We start from the raw sequence: 17,342 nt of genomic DNA, 5'->3' as shown, positions 1-17,342 counted from the left end.
AGGATTGCAGTAGACATTCTGTGTATAATGAGATCTGTTTTTATCACTTAGGGGAAAAAAATGCTCTCTACTTTGTCTACTGCATTGCAGTCTTTTTTTCATTTTAAATTAAAAACTGGCACATTAGCATACTCTCGACACAAAGGATTACAGACATTACAGGAGCCCTTTATTTAAAAGTCAATTAAGCCCTTCTTCCTAAACAATTGAGTCCTGCCCCTGTAGAGTGGGGCAGAGCTGGGTGAGTGTGTGCAGGAGTGGGGGTTGGGGGGCACAGTCTCCCAAGCTGGTCACAGCCAGAGTAAGGAGAGAGGGACGTGCCCCTGTGGGGGGCAGAGCAGCAGTGGAGATGTCAGGTTGGTTATGTAGGGGTACTGGTCAAATAAGTAAATATATAAGGATGATGGGAGCCAGATGTCACACAGTTGGGGAAGTGAAAGGGAAGAAGCCAGAATGAACCCTGCTGTGTTGGGTTGGAAGGAAAGGTACCAGGGTGTACTCCTGGCTTGCAGTTTGCGTAGGTGGAAATAGAAATAAATATGGTTGTAAATGAGTATGTATGTGTGGGTATGCAAATAGGCCTGGAAGCAGGGACACCCCAGTAGCCATAAGCCTGCTTAGCACTCAGATCTTGGCTTCTGTGTAGTTGGTTCAGCTTCCAGGAACCAGGGCTCCTTGTGGAAACGGCTCAGTCTGGGGCTGGGGCAGGGAAAGTAGAACATTAACCTGGAACATTTTGTTGCAGCAGACAGCAAGAAAGGGCTCAAGAGATGATGGGAACATGGAAGGAGGACCAAGCCAGTTTGAAGGGGTTTCCACTGACCAAATTAGAGACAGTTTGAGCATCAAGTAAAAGAGAGTAGCAGATGATAACCCACTGAATAAAATAGTCCACTGAATAAAATGAGTCCATCTATATAGGAGTACAGAAGTGTGTACTTTGAGGGTTTGAAATTGATAATTAACTTCTTAACTACAAAGGGGGAAAGAGTATAGTATTAAAGTGCTTTGTCCCCCCTAACTTCTTAACCACAAAGGGGGTTAAGTGCGGAAGCCTGGCAGCCACCACCTCAGTCAGGTTCTCAAAGTGAAACCATGGGCAGCCTGATGGAATGCACTGAGAAAGAACGTAACTAGAATATCACTTTTTATGCCAAAGATGAGTAACCTGAATCCAGCCATGAGGAAGGTCAGACACACTCAGATTGGGGGATGTCTTACAGGATAACTGGCACATCATCGTGTATCAAGGTCATGAAACTTGGGGAGAGAGCATAGGAGTCTTTGAACCAAAGGAGCCTGAAGACAAATGACAACCAGATGCCATGTGTGATTCTGAACTGGATCTTTCTGTCAGGAAGGGAATCATTGTGACAACTAGGCAAAATAGAATGGGGTCCGGGGAAAGGCTGGAAGTAGTGTAGCGACATGAAGATTCGTGATTCTTATGTTGTATTCTGGTTGTATCAAAGAATGCTCTTGTTTTCAGGAAATTCCTAAAATACTCAGGGGTGAAAGGGACAGGTTGGCAGGTTACTCTTGGTGGTTCAGGAGAAAGGATTCTTCAGATTGTACTGAAGATCTTTCTGCATGTGATTGTTTCACAACAAAACAAAACAACAAGATACCATCTCACATTTATTAGAATGGCTCAAATAAAAATGACAGATATTGGGGGACAGGTATACCACAACTGGAACTCTCATCCGTGGCTTGTGAAAGTATAAAATAATTCTTTATTAAAATAGCCAATACTTCTCCAGAGTGCAGAGACCATCCTGTGACTCAGTGGCCCCATTCCTAGCTTCCCTTTCTGCCCTGGCAAAACGTTGCTTCTTTCTCAAGAGTACACCCAAAAATTAATCATAAAGCCTTCATGATGAAAACTTTTAGCAAACTTGGACTAGAAGTTGTGCAGAGAAGGTTTACTCCGTAGCATTAGGATGTCCCAACTCTGCACCTTGTGAAGAAACTGGCCCTGGGCCAGTGTTTGGAAGATAATCTCCAAGCTTTTGGCGTATCCTGTGTAATAAGAGGGTGTATTGTTTTTGCACACCTGGAGCCTCGCACGGCCACACCAGAGAGTTTATGCCAACAGTGTGATTTATGAGAGGGGCCTTGGACCAGACTATTTGCATTTGACCTCTGGAGGAACTGAAGACTGAGTAACTAAGGCTAGCTACTTGGATGCTTCCAGCTGCATGACTGACTCCCAGTGAAAAGGCCGTATGCCAAGGCCCCAGGGAGCTTTCTGTGTGGACAGCACTCTGTATGTGCATTCATTCCCGTTGCTGGGAGAATTAGGCGCTGTCTGTCGTATTTCAGCGGGAGAAGACAACTGGAAGCTGCATCTGGGTTTCTCCTGGACTTTCAGGGGTAGAACTGAGTGATTCATCACATCCAGACAGCACCCAGTGGTCACCACAAGTGCCCTCCTCAGTCCCCATTCCCCCGTTTAGCCCATCCTCTACCCACCTCCCCTCCAGCAACCCTCAGTTTGTCCTCTGTTGTTGAGAGTCTGTTTTATGGTTTACCTCTCTCTCTCCACCCCCCCATTTTCATTTGTTGTGTTTCTTAAATTCCACAAGAACTGACCTCTTTATATTTCTTTTTCCCATCTAAGAATATATCTCTTTCCATTTGTTACAGGATATTTTTGTATCTTTCAAGAACATCTTTTAGCTTTTCACACATGGGTTTGGGCTTTTCTTGTTAAAGCTATACTGTGATGTTTGTTGTCCTTGCTAGTCTTTTATCTTTTGTTTTGGCTATTGCAAATAGGGTTTTCTCTTTTCCTGAATCTTCTCCCTGTCAACCTGGCACTTTTTGGTGAACAATTTAAGTCATTGTTTTGTTATCATAAATAGTGCTGTGATCAATATCCTTATAACTATATCTCTGTATTTGTGATACTTGGAGTAGCAGATGTATTTTCCAAAGATGGCTGCATCTAAACATATCCCATCCGACATGGTCTTATTAAAATCAGTTTTGTCACTGCTCCACTGGGAGGGAGATGTGAGGTCTCTGTCCCCTCCCCTTGAGCCTGAGGGGACCATTGTAACTGCCTGGGCCATGGCATCGGGCAGAAATGACAGCTGGGCGGAAATAACAGTGTACGACTTCTGGGCTGTTATAAAAGGTGCCTATGCTTCTGCCACAGTCTCAGAGACTGTTTGCTCTGGGGAGACAGTTATGTTCCCGTGGACCCCTGATGAGAGAACGAGGCTCCCTTCCGTCACCTGCTTGGCAGCCATGTGAAGGAGCCTTCTTGTTAGGGAATCCTCTTCCCGACATCAGGCTGGCATGTGGCAAGCTGGCCTCAGGCTGCACCCTTAGGAAGGACCCAGAGTCAGAACTGCCCGGCCAAGCCACTCCCAAATTTCTGGCCCAGAAACACTGATGGATGGTCAATGGTTATTGCTGTTTTGAGGCACTAAGCTTTAGACTGACTTGTTTCCCAGCCACCATCGCTGGATGCTTAGGGAGGTTGATGTTCGTTACTTTTGGAAAATTTTTTTAAGAATGTTGTAGGAGAGCATTTCCTAAACAGCCTTTCTTATTAGCACACTAGTCTTTTTCCAAAAGCCCCATGAAAATGGTCTCTGCAGTCAGGTTATTTGGGAAAGACATCCTTTTTGGAAATTCAAAATATAGTTTAGCATTATTAAGGGCTCTAAAATTTTGTTAAGTTCCCATCTAGCTTTGACTCGGTTTTCTCAGATTCATTCTACTAGAAGCCCCTATTCATGGAACATGGTGGGTAGACTCTGCTGTCCATGGAGCAGCTGTTAGAGCAGCCTCTGATGCAGGTTCCTTAAGTCACATCCCAGCCCAGCCATTTACGAAATGGTTGACCTTGGCGAGTTTCCTCACTTCCATATACCTCAGTTCCTCCTCTGGAAGATGGTCAGTAGTATCATTACCTACCCTATAGGGATGTATGGCATTAAAAAAATTTATCCATTTGGTGTGCTTAGAAAAATGCCCAATACATAATAAGCCCTCCGTGAATTTTAGCTGGCATTAACAAGATCGTCCTTACATGTTTCTTACATTGTTTCTTTTATGTGTAGTCTTCTTGGCTAGTAATACGGAATTCACCATAGATCTTTTTAGCAATCTACCCATAATTTTTATAGTGCTGTGTGAGTCCCAGAAAATCTGTTACAAGGCTTGTTGTTTCATAATCAACAGGCTTTTTTCTCTTGCTAGCTAATTACTGACCGTCAGAAGATATCCATTCATTCAACCTGTATTTATTAAACACTGAATGCCAGGCACTCATCTGGGACCTGGGGCTGCGCGGTGACCGTGACTGACAGCCCAGGACCCTGCTCTGAGAGTGTGCCCTCCAGTGGAGCGAGGCAGGCCATAAACAAGGGAACTAGCGAGGTCATCCCAGATGCTGCCTGCCAATGAAGAAGATAAGGGCTGTGGCACAGTGGGACATGAGGGAGCATGCTTGAGATGGGACGATCAGGGTAGGCCTCTCTGAGTGAGGTGAGATTGAGGCTCACCCTGAAGATGGAAAAAAGGACAGGCATAGAAGGAGTGCAGAGGCCTTGGTTCCTGAGACAAGTCGCTTGAGTTTTTGTAGTGAATTTATTTAAGATACTACTCACATATACTACATGATGTGTGGGTGTGTGTGTATTTAGCAACACTTCTGCACTGGTGTGAAACAACCCGCGTCCTGGATCTGTTGAGCAGTCAGGCTTCACCGCGCACGTGTTGAGTGTGGTGTCAGTATGTGGGGTGGGTTTGTGCGTTCTTGCCTGCAACACCTACTGACTGCATTCTTCCCCCTGCGAGCTTCGGTGGGGGTGCCCAGCCTCCCCCTGCAGGCGGTGGCCCTGGTCCCTTGTAGTAAGTGCCCCACGGGAAGTGTGTTGGGATGGCTGCTGCTTAGCAGCCCTGTTCTCCAACAGAGGGCACAGGACACATGTGCAGAGGTCACATGTGACTCCCTCTGTTGTCCGAACAGAATCTTGTTGTGTCAGCAAATTATATGATTGCTGTTTATCTGTTTAGATCTAAGTTGGAACCAGAGCCAAATACAAAGACAAGAGAATCCACGTCTTCTGAGAAAGGTTCACAGCATCCTTCACAAGAGTCTGACGAAAAACCTGCTACTGAAGAATACCCAGGTATGAACTGAAACCCAAGTCTTGCCTCGCATCTCTTCCTTATGACGTGTTGGCAAAAATACAAAGCAGAAAAAGGAACACTGTCCCAGACACCTTGTGGTGCTTGTACTTGCATAAAGCAAAGGAAACACAGAAGGACAGCATTTTTTTTTTCTGTCCCACTAGGAGCTCATGCCTGTTGGGGCTGGGCAGGATGGTTCCTCCAGTCACCCCAGAACCGGCAGAGTCCAGGGAGAGGACCTGACTTGTGGTGCACCACCCTGGTGGGGGCTGGGGACTCTGAACCAGGAGGAATATAAGAGCACTCTGCTCAAGGAATCTTGCCCTCCAGCCCCAGGAAAGGTGGGACACTGCCTCTCCTGCCCCATGTGGTGCCCTTTCTCATGATCTCAGCATCCTCTTATCACTGACCCCACCTGGCCACCCTGTGTAGGCAGCACGTGCCTAGTTTGCTGTATCTCAAGCATAGCAGAGGTGGGATTTTGCTTTGCATGAATCTCAGGATGATGGCGTGCTGAGGCCCTGGGGCCCGGCCGTCTTCCTCAGTCCCTTCATCCATGTTAATCACAGTGGCTGTCGTTTTCTGGCGTGTCTCCCGGACGCCAGCACTGCCCTGAATCCTTCCAGACAGCACCACCATCCTTAGAACAGCCCTCTGGGATGGGTTTTGTGGACTGGTTTTTGAGGTGAGCCTTCTGAGAGGCAGGGAGAGGCTGGCAAACTAAAAAACTCATAAGTGGTGGACTCAGGATTAGTACATAGATCTGTACTGCCTCTCCGTCTGATTTTCTCCCTGTGTTGTACAAGAGAGGGAATTCAGAATGCAGTGTGGGAATGATTACCTGAAAGATGCCAGCGGCGCTTTCTGTGGTTGGAAACAGTGTCCATGAGGAGCAGTGGGGAGACCAGCATCCAGTGAGTCCTCCACTGTGCTGGGCTCATGCTGGGCCACCAACAGATTGAGTCTCATTGGGTCTTTTGAGGTGGTACTGTCGTCATTTTATGTGTGAGGAAATCGAGCTTTGAAGAGATTATATAACCTGTCCAAAGTCAAAACTAAGGGGCAGCACGTGGGTCACTCTCTATAGACCCCAAGCCTGTCCTCTCTGGGGGCTGCCTTGATCCCATAGGCCGGAGGCCTTGCACACATCCCATCTCCACTGGTCCCTAATGAAGGAAAACCCCAGCATCACTCATGAACTAATGGGGCCCAGCTTTTCATGAGACAGCGTATGGTGATAGCATGTCTAAATTTACTCATGCTGGACACAGCATGCTCATTCCATCACTCATTCATTCAAGAAATCCTGTTAGAGCTGATGAGAGTGGGGAGAAGCCTGTACAGATCCTTGGGGCCCAGCTGAGGCCAGCTCTCCAGTGAAGAGCTGTCTGCCCTTGCTGAGCTCAGAGCCCACACAGAGTGCTGCTGTGCCAGCCACTGTGCTGGGTGCTGGGGATAGTCTTTTGAGTAGAAAATAAGGCCCCTGTGCTTACAGTCCAGCAGGAAACAAGTTAACGGCATAATCACACCAATGTAGTGTACCGTCATTGTACGTGCTGTGCAATAGAGGGTCCCGGTCATAGGAGAGATCAGGTCCATCTGAGAGGTTGGAGAGCTTGATAGTTCAGTAGAGACCCAAGGGCAGCGAGGAGTGAGGCCTGTGTCTCTGAGCAAGAGTGTCACAGGCCGGAGAAAGCACGTGCAGAGGCCCCGAGAAGAGGGCACGCCTGGCAGGGTGGATAAGCAGCCTGGAGGCTGGAGAGCGAGGCAGAGGGATAGCAAGCAAGGCCAGGCCAGGGCACCAGGCTGCTTGAGGACTGCGGCTTTTACTCTGAAGGAGGTGGGAAGCCATGGGGAGGCCAGCACTGTCCCAGCCACTGTGTTTGAATGGGGCCCCAGAGGTGGCTCTGTTGAAGAAGAGAAATAGGGACAGTGAAGAGGCTGAAGTCCCCCAGAGACAAGCACGACACGCATGGTAGCAGGGGAGCGGGGGAAAGTGCTGGAATTCTGGATATGTCTTGAAGTAGAGCCACAGCATTCGCTTCTGTATGTGGGACAGGCAAGGAGGAGGGGTCGAGAAAGGTTGTGGTGGTTTGGACAAGGGTGAAGCTTGCTGGCCTTCATTGCGATGCAGGAGATTGGTTTGATCAGGAACTCGGGGTCAGGCATGTTAATTTTGATGCCTGGCAGAGATGTTGAGTAAGGAGTTGGGCTTATGAGTCTGGAGGTCAGGGGACAGGTCCGTAGGCAACATCAATCCCCTGTGACAGGCTAGGATCCCCCCAGAATGAGGGTGAGTAAAGGGAAGATGAAGGTCTGAGGCCTCCCAGCACTTCCTGTCTTCCCTGCTTTATCCTTCTCCCTGGCATGTGCCACCATCCTGTTTGTTTTACTCATTTATGTTCTTGATGATCTGTCTCTCCTACTAAAATGTAGGTTCTACGAGGACAGGAAATTTCTGTGTTTTCACTGCTCTAACACTGGCACCCACAACAGCGCCTCACACAGGAGGTGCTTAATAAATCTTTGAAACAATCCATCACTGGAAACCACGAGAGGCAGCAGGAAGGTGGTCGGGAGCACCAGTTGCTTTTAGTTACTGTGGAAGTGTTTCCTGATGTAGAAGGAACCTCTTGCCTCTGGGCAATAGGAAATACCCCATCAGGTTGAAAGAACCCTCTTCCTCACGGTTTATATTCTCATCTTAAAGTCAGTACTTGTTGTTTTATAATCATGAGGTTCTCTCCTGACGCAGCCAGCACTCCAGATACTAAGGACAAACTCTCCAGTTTAGCTCAGGAGCCCCTCATAGGAGATGGGATGGTATGAAGAATGTCTCTTCTGAGGCTGTCATGATCCCAGCTCTAACACCTCCTGGCACTTCTGAGCACCAGTTCCCCCATTTTTAAAATGGGGGTGATGATACCGACTTTTTAGGGGCCTGGGGAAGGTAGGAAGTTGTCATTGGTGTTGCCTTTGCTTACTGCTCTCCTTGCATCTTGAGACACTTCCTGCCACCCCCACAATCTCTTGGTCCTGGGATGTGTCTGAGGTGCCCTGTGGCCAGTCGTCTCCTGCCTTTTCCCCTGCACCCTGGCACCTGCCTGCTTCTGCTGGCTCAGCCTCACTGTCCCCACAACTGCACAGACCACCCTTCCCTTCAGGTCATTCGGTGATGCTTGTTATATAGTCCTCTTTCCCTTAGTTACATGGAATCCCAAGGCCTAGTAAAATCTGAATATTTAAAATGTACACAATTTCCTGTCTGTACAGATTCTTGCATATATAACAGATTTTTAAATAGTTCATTTTGTTGGTTTTTTCCCCAAAAGAAAGCTATTACCATTGTGTATCCCACCTTCATCTGTTTCTGTTTGTGGGTCCATAAGGGAAGAGCAGAAACAGGGCTGCAGCAGGAGGTCACAGAAGTGACTTTGGGGTCAGACTGACCTGGTTTCACAGCCTGGCCTCTGTCCTGAGCTGTGACCCTTGACGAGTTATGTAAACCCTCAGCCTGAGCTTTCTTGTGGCACCATGTGGCCGTGGTTTGTTGTGAGTATCACATGGGCTCGCGTATGAAGGGCCTGGCAGCATCTGGCCTCTGCAGTTGGTGTTCCACAAATCACCTGTCTTAGGTTGATTTGTAGAGCTGGTTTGTAGAGCTGTAGAACTTAAAAAGCAACTATTCCCTTAAAGCACCAAAAAGTACTTGGGGAATAAGTTCAACCAATGTATAAAACTTATATTTTGAAAATGACAAAATACTGTTGAAAGAAATTAAAGATGACCCAAATAAATGGAAAAGCATCCCAAGTTTGTGGATGAGAAGAATTAATGTTATTTAAATGGCAGTATACCCCACACTGATCGACCCACAGATGTGAAGTGAGCAAATGCTGTTGGAAAAATGGTGCCTGTAGACTTGCTTGACTCAGGGTTAACACAGACCTTCACTTTGACAAAAGGCAGTGTCTGTGAAGTGCAAGAAAGTGAAGCACGATGCAACAGGGGATGTGGCGAAGGTAAAATTTCTCCAGGCAGAGGACCCAGCCAGCGAAGAGGTGTAGGGGGAAATGAGCTTGGCACATGGAAACGCACGTGCACACTCTGCAGACGGAGGCCCTAGTGAGGACGACACAGGGACAGACAGGACGGAGCCCGAGGCCTGAGCTTGCCGGCCGTATGGTCTGTGGTCAAGGTTTGCCTTTGATTCTGTGTGTGGCCAGAAGCCCCTGGAGGCTTTCAGGCTGAGAGTGGCAGATCAGACTGTAGTCTGAGCCTCTCCGACTGCTGCATGGGATGGAGCCGTGTGAGGAAGAAGTGGCAGCAGGGGGCTTGTCGGGATCTGTTGCCGTCCGGGCGCGCGGTGACAGTGTCACATGTCAGGCAGCAGTGGCGATGGAGGTGGTGGTCGAGAGAATTGCTCCCAACTCCAGCCATATTTTGGAGCTGCAGATGAGTGAGTAGGTGGGATGGGAGATGTGAGGGGCAGAGGGATGGAGCACCAGGGCTTGGGGCTCGAGCAGCCCGATGGACAGCCGGGAGGAGGAGGGCAGGAGGAAGCAGAGTCTGGCAGCAGGGCTGGGAGGAGCAGGCGGGGCAGCACCAGAATTCTCCTCTGTCTGCAGGTGCTAGGCCTGGGACATCTGATGGATTTTCAGGTGGAAACAGTGAGCCTAGAGCTCAGGGAGGGTCTCAGGGCGGGACACTTGGGAGTCATGGGACTGGGCCATGCAGAGCCCCAGGCCTGTGTGTGCTCACCTGGGAGTTCGTGAGGGAGGGGAGAAGCCTGCGCCCACCTCTGAGCTGCTGCCCTGTTGTCTAGGGGCCTTTGACATTTCGTCCATACCAGCCTTGATGCTGGCGGGTCAGCTGGCGGGCTTACGCATCTGCCCATTGACATTGTGCTAAGCATGTCTACAGTTTGCAGAAGGACTTAAGTCTGGGTTATGTGGAATCCTTCAGCTTAGCTATTTTTCATTTCTCTTTTGAAACATGAGCTATAACTTTGACAAAAAATACTTCAGGAGAGGACTAGATGGTATAGTTTTGGGCAGAGCTTGCCACACTCCTGTTTTTTTAAAAAGCCACTAGTTTGGGGGCACCTGGGTGGCTCATTGGGTTAAGCCTCTGCCTTCAGCTCAGGTCATGATCTCAGAGTCCTGGGATTGAGCCCCGCATTGGGCTGTCTGCTCAGCAGGGAGCCTGCTTCCCCCTCTCTCTATGCCTGCCTCTCTGCCTACTTGTGATCTCTGTCTGTCAAATAAATAAATAAAATCTTAAAAAAAAAAAAAAAAAGCCTCTGCCTTCGGCTCAGGTCATGGTCTTAGGGTCCTGGGATCGAGCCCCGCATCAGGCTCTCTGCTCTGCAGGGAACCTGCTTCCTCCTCTCTCTCTGCCTGCCTCTCTGCCTGCTTGTTCTCTCTCTCTCTCTGTCAAATACATAAATAAATAATATTTTTTTTAAAAAAGCCACTGGCTTGGTTACTTTTCATGTAATCCGTGGTATCAAGCAGCCCTGTGGTCATGCAACCCTTCTGTCCTCGTCAGATGTTAGACCACCTTCTTCCATATTCTTACTATGCCAGCATGAGGTCTGCTCATCAGGCTCTCTGTTTTTTGGACCTGTTTTTTGTTTTTTAAGATTTTATTTATTTCAGAATAAAACCTAGGAGTAGGGGAAGAGCAAAAAGAAAGAGAATCTGAAACAGACTCCCCACTGAGAGAGAAGCCCAACAGGGACTTGATCTTGTGATCCTGAAATCATGATGAGCTGAAATCAAGAGTCAGACACTCAACCGAATGAGCTGCCCAGGCGCCCCCTTCCTGTTCCCGTCTGCAGTTTGTTACCTTACACTGGTTTCCCCTAGCATTATGATGGGTCTGGTTATTTGTGAATACTTCCTACATTTCTCCAGTGCGCCATGGTTCCTGCCCTCAGGGAGCTCACAGCTGATGGGAAGGACAAGATTCCAGCCCCCGAGAATGTGAGCAGTGCCCTAAGAGAGGGCACTGATGGGAAAAACAGAGTCCCCCAGAGGGGCTTCAGGAGGAAATGCCCTAAGAATTGAGCCTGGACCTAAAATGGAAACGATTCTATACAGAGGGAACAGTGAGTGTAAATATGCAGAGGCCAGAAGGCATGGAGTGGAATGGGATGTTTCAGTACGGTGCATGGAAAGGGCAGGAGTTCGGGGCCTCCAGCAGGCAAGGCAGGTGGGGCCTGGCCAGGCAGAGGGCCTGCACATGGGGCCTGGTGCTTTGCCACGGGAGGGCTGTGTAGAGGGTGGCGGGAAGAATGTTGTGCTCCCCACTGATTGTTGCAGTGGTAAGCCGGGGTGGCTCCTGACGGCTCCGAGGTCAGCAGCCTGCAGAGCACACATCCTCTTACCAAACTGTGCGTTCCAGCTCAGAATCCGTTTATCCTTGGAGCTGATATGAATGATGTTCCTGTGTTTCTAATTTTGGTGTTCTTATCCTTGACATCAGAGTAAAAGCTTGACGTGGATACCATACTGAGGTCACGTAGGAAACAGGGCTCTAGGGGTGGAGGTAGGGGGAGTTCAAAGTGCAGAGTTTGCTGCCTGAAGATTCCTCTCAGAAACACAGCCCCCCAGTTCCTACAGGTGCCTTCAGTCTCTTTTTTATATATCAGTTATATGTTTATTATATTTGCATGTATATTTATTATATGTAAGTTAGATATAAACATCTTTTATAAATATAGGTCTAGCACAAACAGCCATTTATTCTGAACTTGCGCCATGTTCTAAATGACATGGAGGTTTTTTGTGATGATGTGTCTGGAGTGATACCTTGTATACGGGGTTGGCCTAAACTGCTTTCTCTGAATCGGTGCTGTCATACGTTCTGTTCCCTTAATCAGTCTCAAAACAGAAACTCTGGACTGGTGCCCATCTTATGGGGCTGAGCTCAGCTCTGGGAAATTTCCTGAGGTTGAGGAAGAAAAGAAAAAGAAGCAGTACTTGGCAGCCCCCGACAAGCCTAGAGGCAGCACTGAGACACTAGATGCAACGTCAGCCTTTAGAAAGAGAGACCCCGTTACAGAGTCTACCAGGGGCAGATCCCTTGCATCCATTCCCCTGTTCCCTCTGCAGCCCCCTTCAAGCCGGGCAGGCCTCTCTAGCATATTCCTGGGTGGTACAACCCTTCCTAGGAGCCTGAGCAGTTGGTTCACTTCAAAACGCCTCCATCTCCCGTTTGTGTGATTGCAGTCAAAAAGTTCTCTGGAACGTTCCTCCACCTCCATTTAACAGTTGGTGCTCAGCGTCTATCCTGGAGTACACCAGAGAGGCTCAAATAATGAATGGGCACACGGCATTACGGCATTTCCCATTACGGCAGCGGGAAATCCAGGTAACCGAGGTTCCTCCGCAGCGGCGCAGCTCCGCAAGGAGCCGCATGTCCTTACAGCGGACCACTGCGTGGCACTTTGAAAGAAGGAACCAGATCTAGGTGACTGAGGTAGGATAGTTTCCTGAGATACAGGAAAGTCACAAACAGCAACACTCTTTCAGAACAGTATGCTAGACAGAAAGCACCCCCTACACAAAACCCCATGTTATTCCAGACTGAAGTGTGGGGGAAGCAGGGACTTGCATCTGTATGTGAACACGCCAGGGCCAGTCTGTGAGGCCACCTCAGAGTGCTGACACTGGTTACTTCTGGGAGAGGAATAGGGTTAGGGAGCGGTATATCATTTCCTCTATCTCCGTGAATGAGGAAACCCATATATTTGGCAGTATTTAGAAAGCAGAGGCAGCGTGTGAGTGTGTTTGTGTTTTGAGGTAAAAATACACTTGAAGACTGGTTCTGGAGACCATCCCTTTGGTTTGCAACCTCGCTGAGTTCACCGTGGCACTGACACTGTGTGAGGCGCCTTCTCCCCCCACACACGTGCACACACGCACATGCACACACACGTCGAAACATGGTAGGGGATCCGTGGTGTGGTGCCTCAGTAACTGAATGTGGAACAGGCTATAGGATCCTGTTCCATCCCACGTTCGCAATGTGTCTGTATCCCAAGCCAGCCTCTTCTAAAATGAATTATTTTGCCTTCTGCTTTTCTCCTCCTTCTTCTTCCTCCTCCTGCTCCTCCTCCTCCTCATTCCTCTTCTTCTTTCAACAGAAAAGGTTCCAGCCGAATCACAGCCTGAACTGGGCACCTGGGGAGAAGGCAAAGGTGACGATGAATTGTCCCCAGAAGAAATACAAATGGTAAGGTTTTTCTGCCGAGTCAGGTGTTGCTAACTGGTGTTAGTTAGGAGGTCATCCTAAATTCCCTTGCTCTGACCGTCATATCAGGTTTTCAAAGTTATAAATAAGTATTTTAGATACAACTTTTCCACCTGATTTCCTGATTCTTAATATGCTTTTCATAAGTTTTAAATTTTCAGTAGCATAATTAAAGAAGAAATTGCCTTGGAATAATTTTACTAATATTAGATTTATTTTGAGCTGCAGTAAAAGAGTTCTCCAGACTAAATGGGTCTTTTTATAATTACTGCTGGGGTGCTTTTTAATTGTTTGCACTGCTGGTGTTGTGCTAATGTGGAGAAAGCAGAAGCGATGTCGATGACTGAGAAATGAAGAGCAACACTGTAACCACCGAGGTCTAGTTGCCAATGGTAGGCTGTCCTCTCTGGGTGAGTTTCAAAAGGAAACTGATAGGTCTGGCACAGGCCCCTGCCAGCTCATTTACAGCAGTGTCTGTGTACACTTCGTGCAGACGTTGGCATGACCAAGCTGAATGGATCCGTCTTCCTGGGGCGGGGAGCAGTGTTCCCTAGAGTGGCCCTGGCGTGACACTGTCCTCCACCTGCTGAGCTGGGAACCCAGCTCCCACAGGCACACTTTGAGTGACTCTAGCTGAATGACAGCACCTTAACTTGTGCAGTGGTTGAGGGGGGACGGAACTTCACTGGTATCATCATCTCTGTGACCCTGTCACTCGTCACGCTCAGGTGGGGGCGCAGCAGTGTCTCCTGTTCACTTGGGCAAAAAGCAGCAGTGTCTGGCCCAAGGTCCTGGTAATAAGTGGAAGAGCTTACTAACCCTCCATCCCCAGATTTCTAGCCTTTCTCCTTTTCCAGAAGAGAGAGGGAGTAGAGCTCTGAGGCAAAGCCGTGTCAAGTAAGAGAGGGATCCAGTCTCCTCCCAGCCTTGAGCCTCGTGGACCGAGGCGTCTGTGTTGCCAGGCTGATTCTCCTCACTGTTGCTTGCTGGTCTCAACTCTTAAATCCTCAGAGAGGCCTTCCCAGCCACCCAACCTGCAGTGGCCCCCAGCCCCTCTGTCCCTGTACCCCATTTTATTCCCTCATCCCTCCACTAGAATACAAGGGCCTCGAGAGGAGGAGCTTGTCTGCTTTCGTGGCCATGTTCCTAGAGCCTAGAGCAGTGTTCTAATGATGAGTGCCTTTGATGAGCAGGATCATCAGTAAGCATTACTAGAACATTCTAACTCTGAGTTAATACTGCTATTATGTGTACTTATGAATGCCCCCTATATGCCGAGCCTTTTACATATGTTCTCTTGTGCAGCAAGCTGACATGGGTAGCCTGGCAGAGGAGTCGTCCTCGCAGGCTCCACTGAGCGGTGGTACACACGGGGGTCTGCAGCCTGGGCCCCGTGAGGGTGGCCTGGTGTGCTGGTCCACTCCCTAGAGTATCAGCAGAGCACTGGCTCAGAATCTTCTTGCTCTCCAGACTGGCTGTTTCTTCTCCAAGCCTGAATAAAGGACTGACCCACGGTGGGGCTGATGACTGAGCAAGCTGCCTGGGAGGGTTGTGCGTCATGGTGCCAGGCATGCAGCAAATGCTCACGAGTTCCCCCACCTTTCCCTGGCAGGCCAGCTGTCTGCTGCACAGGGTAGAAGAGACCGGCCTGTGCGCAGGCTCTCAGGTCACTGCTGCACGTGTGCAGAGAGCACTGAGTGAGGGTGACGCACGTGGCAGCTGGAGCTCAGTGGAGTTTCATATGTATTTTTTTTTTAAGATTTTATTTATTTATTTGACAGACAAAGATCACAAGCAAGCAGAGAGGCAGACAGAGAGAGAAGGGGAAGCAGGCTCCCCACGGAGCACAGAGCCCCATGTGGTGCTCGATCCCAGGACCCTGGGATCATGATCCGAGCCAAAGGCAGAGGCTTTAACCCACTGAGCCACCCAGGCGCCCCATTTCATATGTATTTTATACACAATCTGGTTTCACAAACATTTACCACCCCTCCCTCCCAGACAAGTGGTTTCCTCTCTAAAATTGTTAGCTTAGAAGCATAGAACTGATCCCAGTGATAGTACTACTGGCTATGACTTTCCTAGGCCTTGCTTTGGGGTGTTCCCTTGGAGCCTGTGGTATTTGCTTTGGAATACCAGGCAGAGCTATCTTTGTTCTTTACAGGCAAAAATAATTCTGAGTTAAGGGACTAAGTCAACAACTTCAGGTGGCTTTGCCAGGCCCCTGCCTTCCTCTAGATTCTCCAGCATTCCAGAGTGCACCCTCTGAGTAGGTGCTCCATGGTGCCCAGGCCCTGCAGACATGGCAGCCGGAAGCCTTGAGTATGGAGGGTGGTTGGGGAGGGACTGTGGCGTGGATTCCAGTTAGTCAGGAGGCAATGATGGGTGCGTCCGGGCACAGCTGTGGAGGCTGGAATGAGAAAGGTGCTGGGGGACTGGACAGGACTGGGAGGAGGAGCCTGGAGCTTTCCAACTTGGGGCAACGATGCTAGCAGTCAGAAGGGAGAGCAGGCTGGGCAGGGCAGGGGATGCCGAATTTCATTTTAGACACCCTCTGGGACATCCATAGGAAATGTCTGGTGGGCAGTAGGAGTCGAGGCTCAGGCTAGAGATGTGAATGTGGGAGACATCCTACTGCTGATGTTTGAAACAGTGCATCCCGGGGAGAAGGAGCAAGGCAAAGGACAGCGCCTTGGGGACCCTCCACAGGGAGGAAGGCTGAGGTGGAGAAGCCAGCCCATGGAAGTGAAGGACAGTCAGACCATACTCCCTTCTCCTATAGCCAAATGATGGCAGAAGTTTCTTAAAATCTGTTTCTCTTCAGTTTGTACAGAATTTTATTAATGAAAGTGATGATTTCACATTCCCCCCAAATAATGTAACTGGACCCACATTTCTTTGCTGGAGAAAAAATACGCATAGCTTTGTCCCTTGAATGATTTGTACGTCGCAGAATTTAACTTCTGTTTAGGGTTTTGTTTTTTTTTTCCTTTTATACACTTCATAAATGAAGTAGCTGGAGTAAGAGTCAGAAGTTTGCCTTTCTCCTGTAGGTAGTGGTGAGCAGCAGAAGTTTGTTAACCTTTGCTGATGCCTGACCTTTAGAAGCCTCTAAAAGCATGCTGGGGTGGGCCAGAGAAAGGCTGGCAGCAAGGATGTCTGTAATCCACCAATGCCCGATCCTAGCAAGAGATGACAGAACTGCGTGGGCTCAGGGACTCGATAGAATCTGTTACAAGTCCTCTTTATATCACTGTCTGTCAGTGTAATTTGGGGCAAGAAGATTTGCCTCACTGGCCTTGAGTGTGGCAAGAACCACCACCCCACAGAACTACTGGGAATGCAGAGTACCTGGCAGCATGTGGGGTCCATGGGAGCTGCTCAGCAGGGCACACCTGCGTTCACTGCGCCTCTCCAGAAGGGGATGTAGACAACGCAGAGGAAGAGCAAAGGGTCCCATCATTAGGCTTTTCTGTACTTAATGACTGCTGGTGCCCCATCCTTCCACTTCCTTGTTGGGTCCTGAGTCAGTGTGTGTAAACATGCTACCGACCATTCCCAATAGTGCTAGTTATTTCAGGGTCCCAGGATCAGTAACTGAAGCTATCAGAACCAGCAAGGCCTCCCTAATTTGTTCGGGGTTCCTGCAAGTGGATTGCGCTGAAGGAGGTGACGCTCAGAAGTTTGAGGGCCGCCTATTTAATGCTCACTTAACCTCTCCCTGAATTGGGAGTGATGGCCAAGGTCCGTATCTTACAGTCTGGCCAACCCAAATCTTACTTAACACACTCAACCCTGACAATGAAAAGAAGCAGGGCACTATTGGTTTTAAATTGGCAAGTGTTGTAGCAAATTGTGGTCATAATTCGTAATCACTGTTTTGGAATTTTTCCTCAGGGAAAATAGTGAATTAAGCCCTATAATACCAATTT

The 17,342-nt window shown here is 48.8% G+C and overlaps 1 protein-coding gene across 2 annotated transcripts in view; it reads left to right on the top strand.

Moving 5' to 3' along the window:
• STX18 (syntaxin 18) overlaps positions 1-17,342 on the top strand; it is a 115,744-nt gene that overhangs the window by 88,121 nt on the left and 10,281 nt on the right. For both annotated transcript variants that reach the window (XM_045994447.1, XM_045994456.1), the window contains exons 6-7: positions 5,035-5,150; positions 13,304-13,392. In XM_045994447.1, coding sequence (XP_045850403.1) covers positions 5,035-5,150; positions 13,304-13,392 — 205 coding nt within the window. The remainder of the gene's footprint in view (positions 1-5,034; positions 5,151-13,303; positions 13,393-17,342) is intronic.

This window comes from Meles meles, chromosome 2 (genome assembly GCF_922984935.1).
Source record: "Meles meles chromosome 2, mMelMel3.1 paternal haplotype, whole genome shotgun sequence".
NCBI lineage: Eukaryota > Metazoa > Chordata > Mammalia > Carnivora > Mustelidae > Meles > Meles meles.
This window is presented reverse-complemented; position numbering and strand designations above follow the sequence as displayed.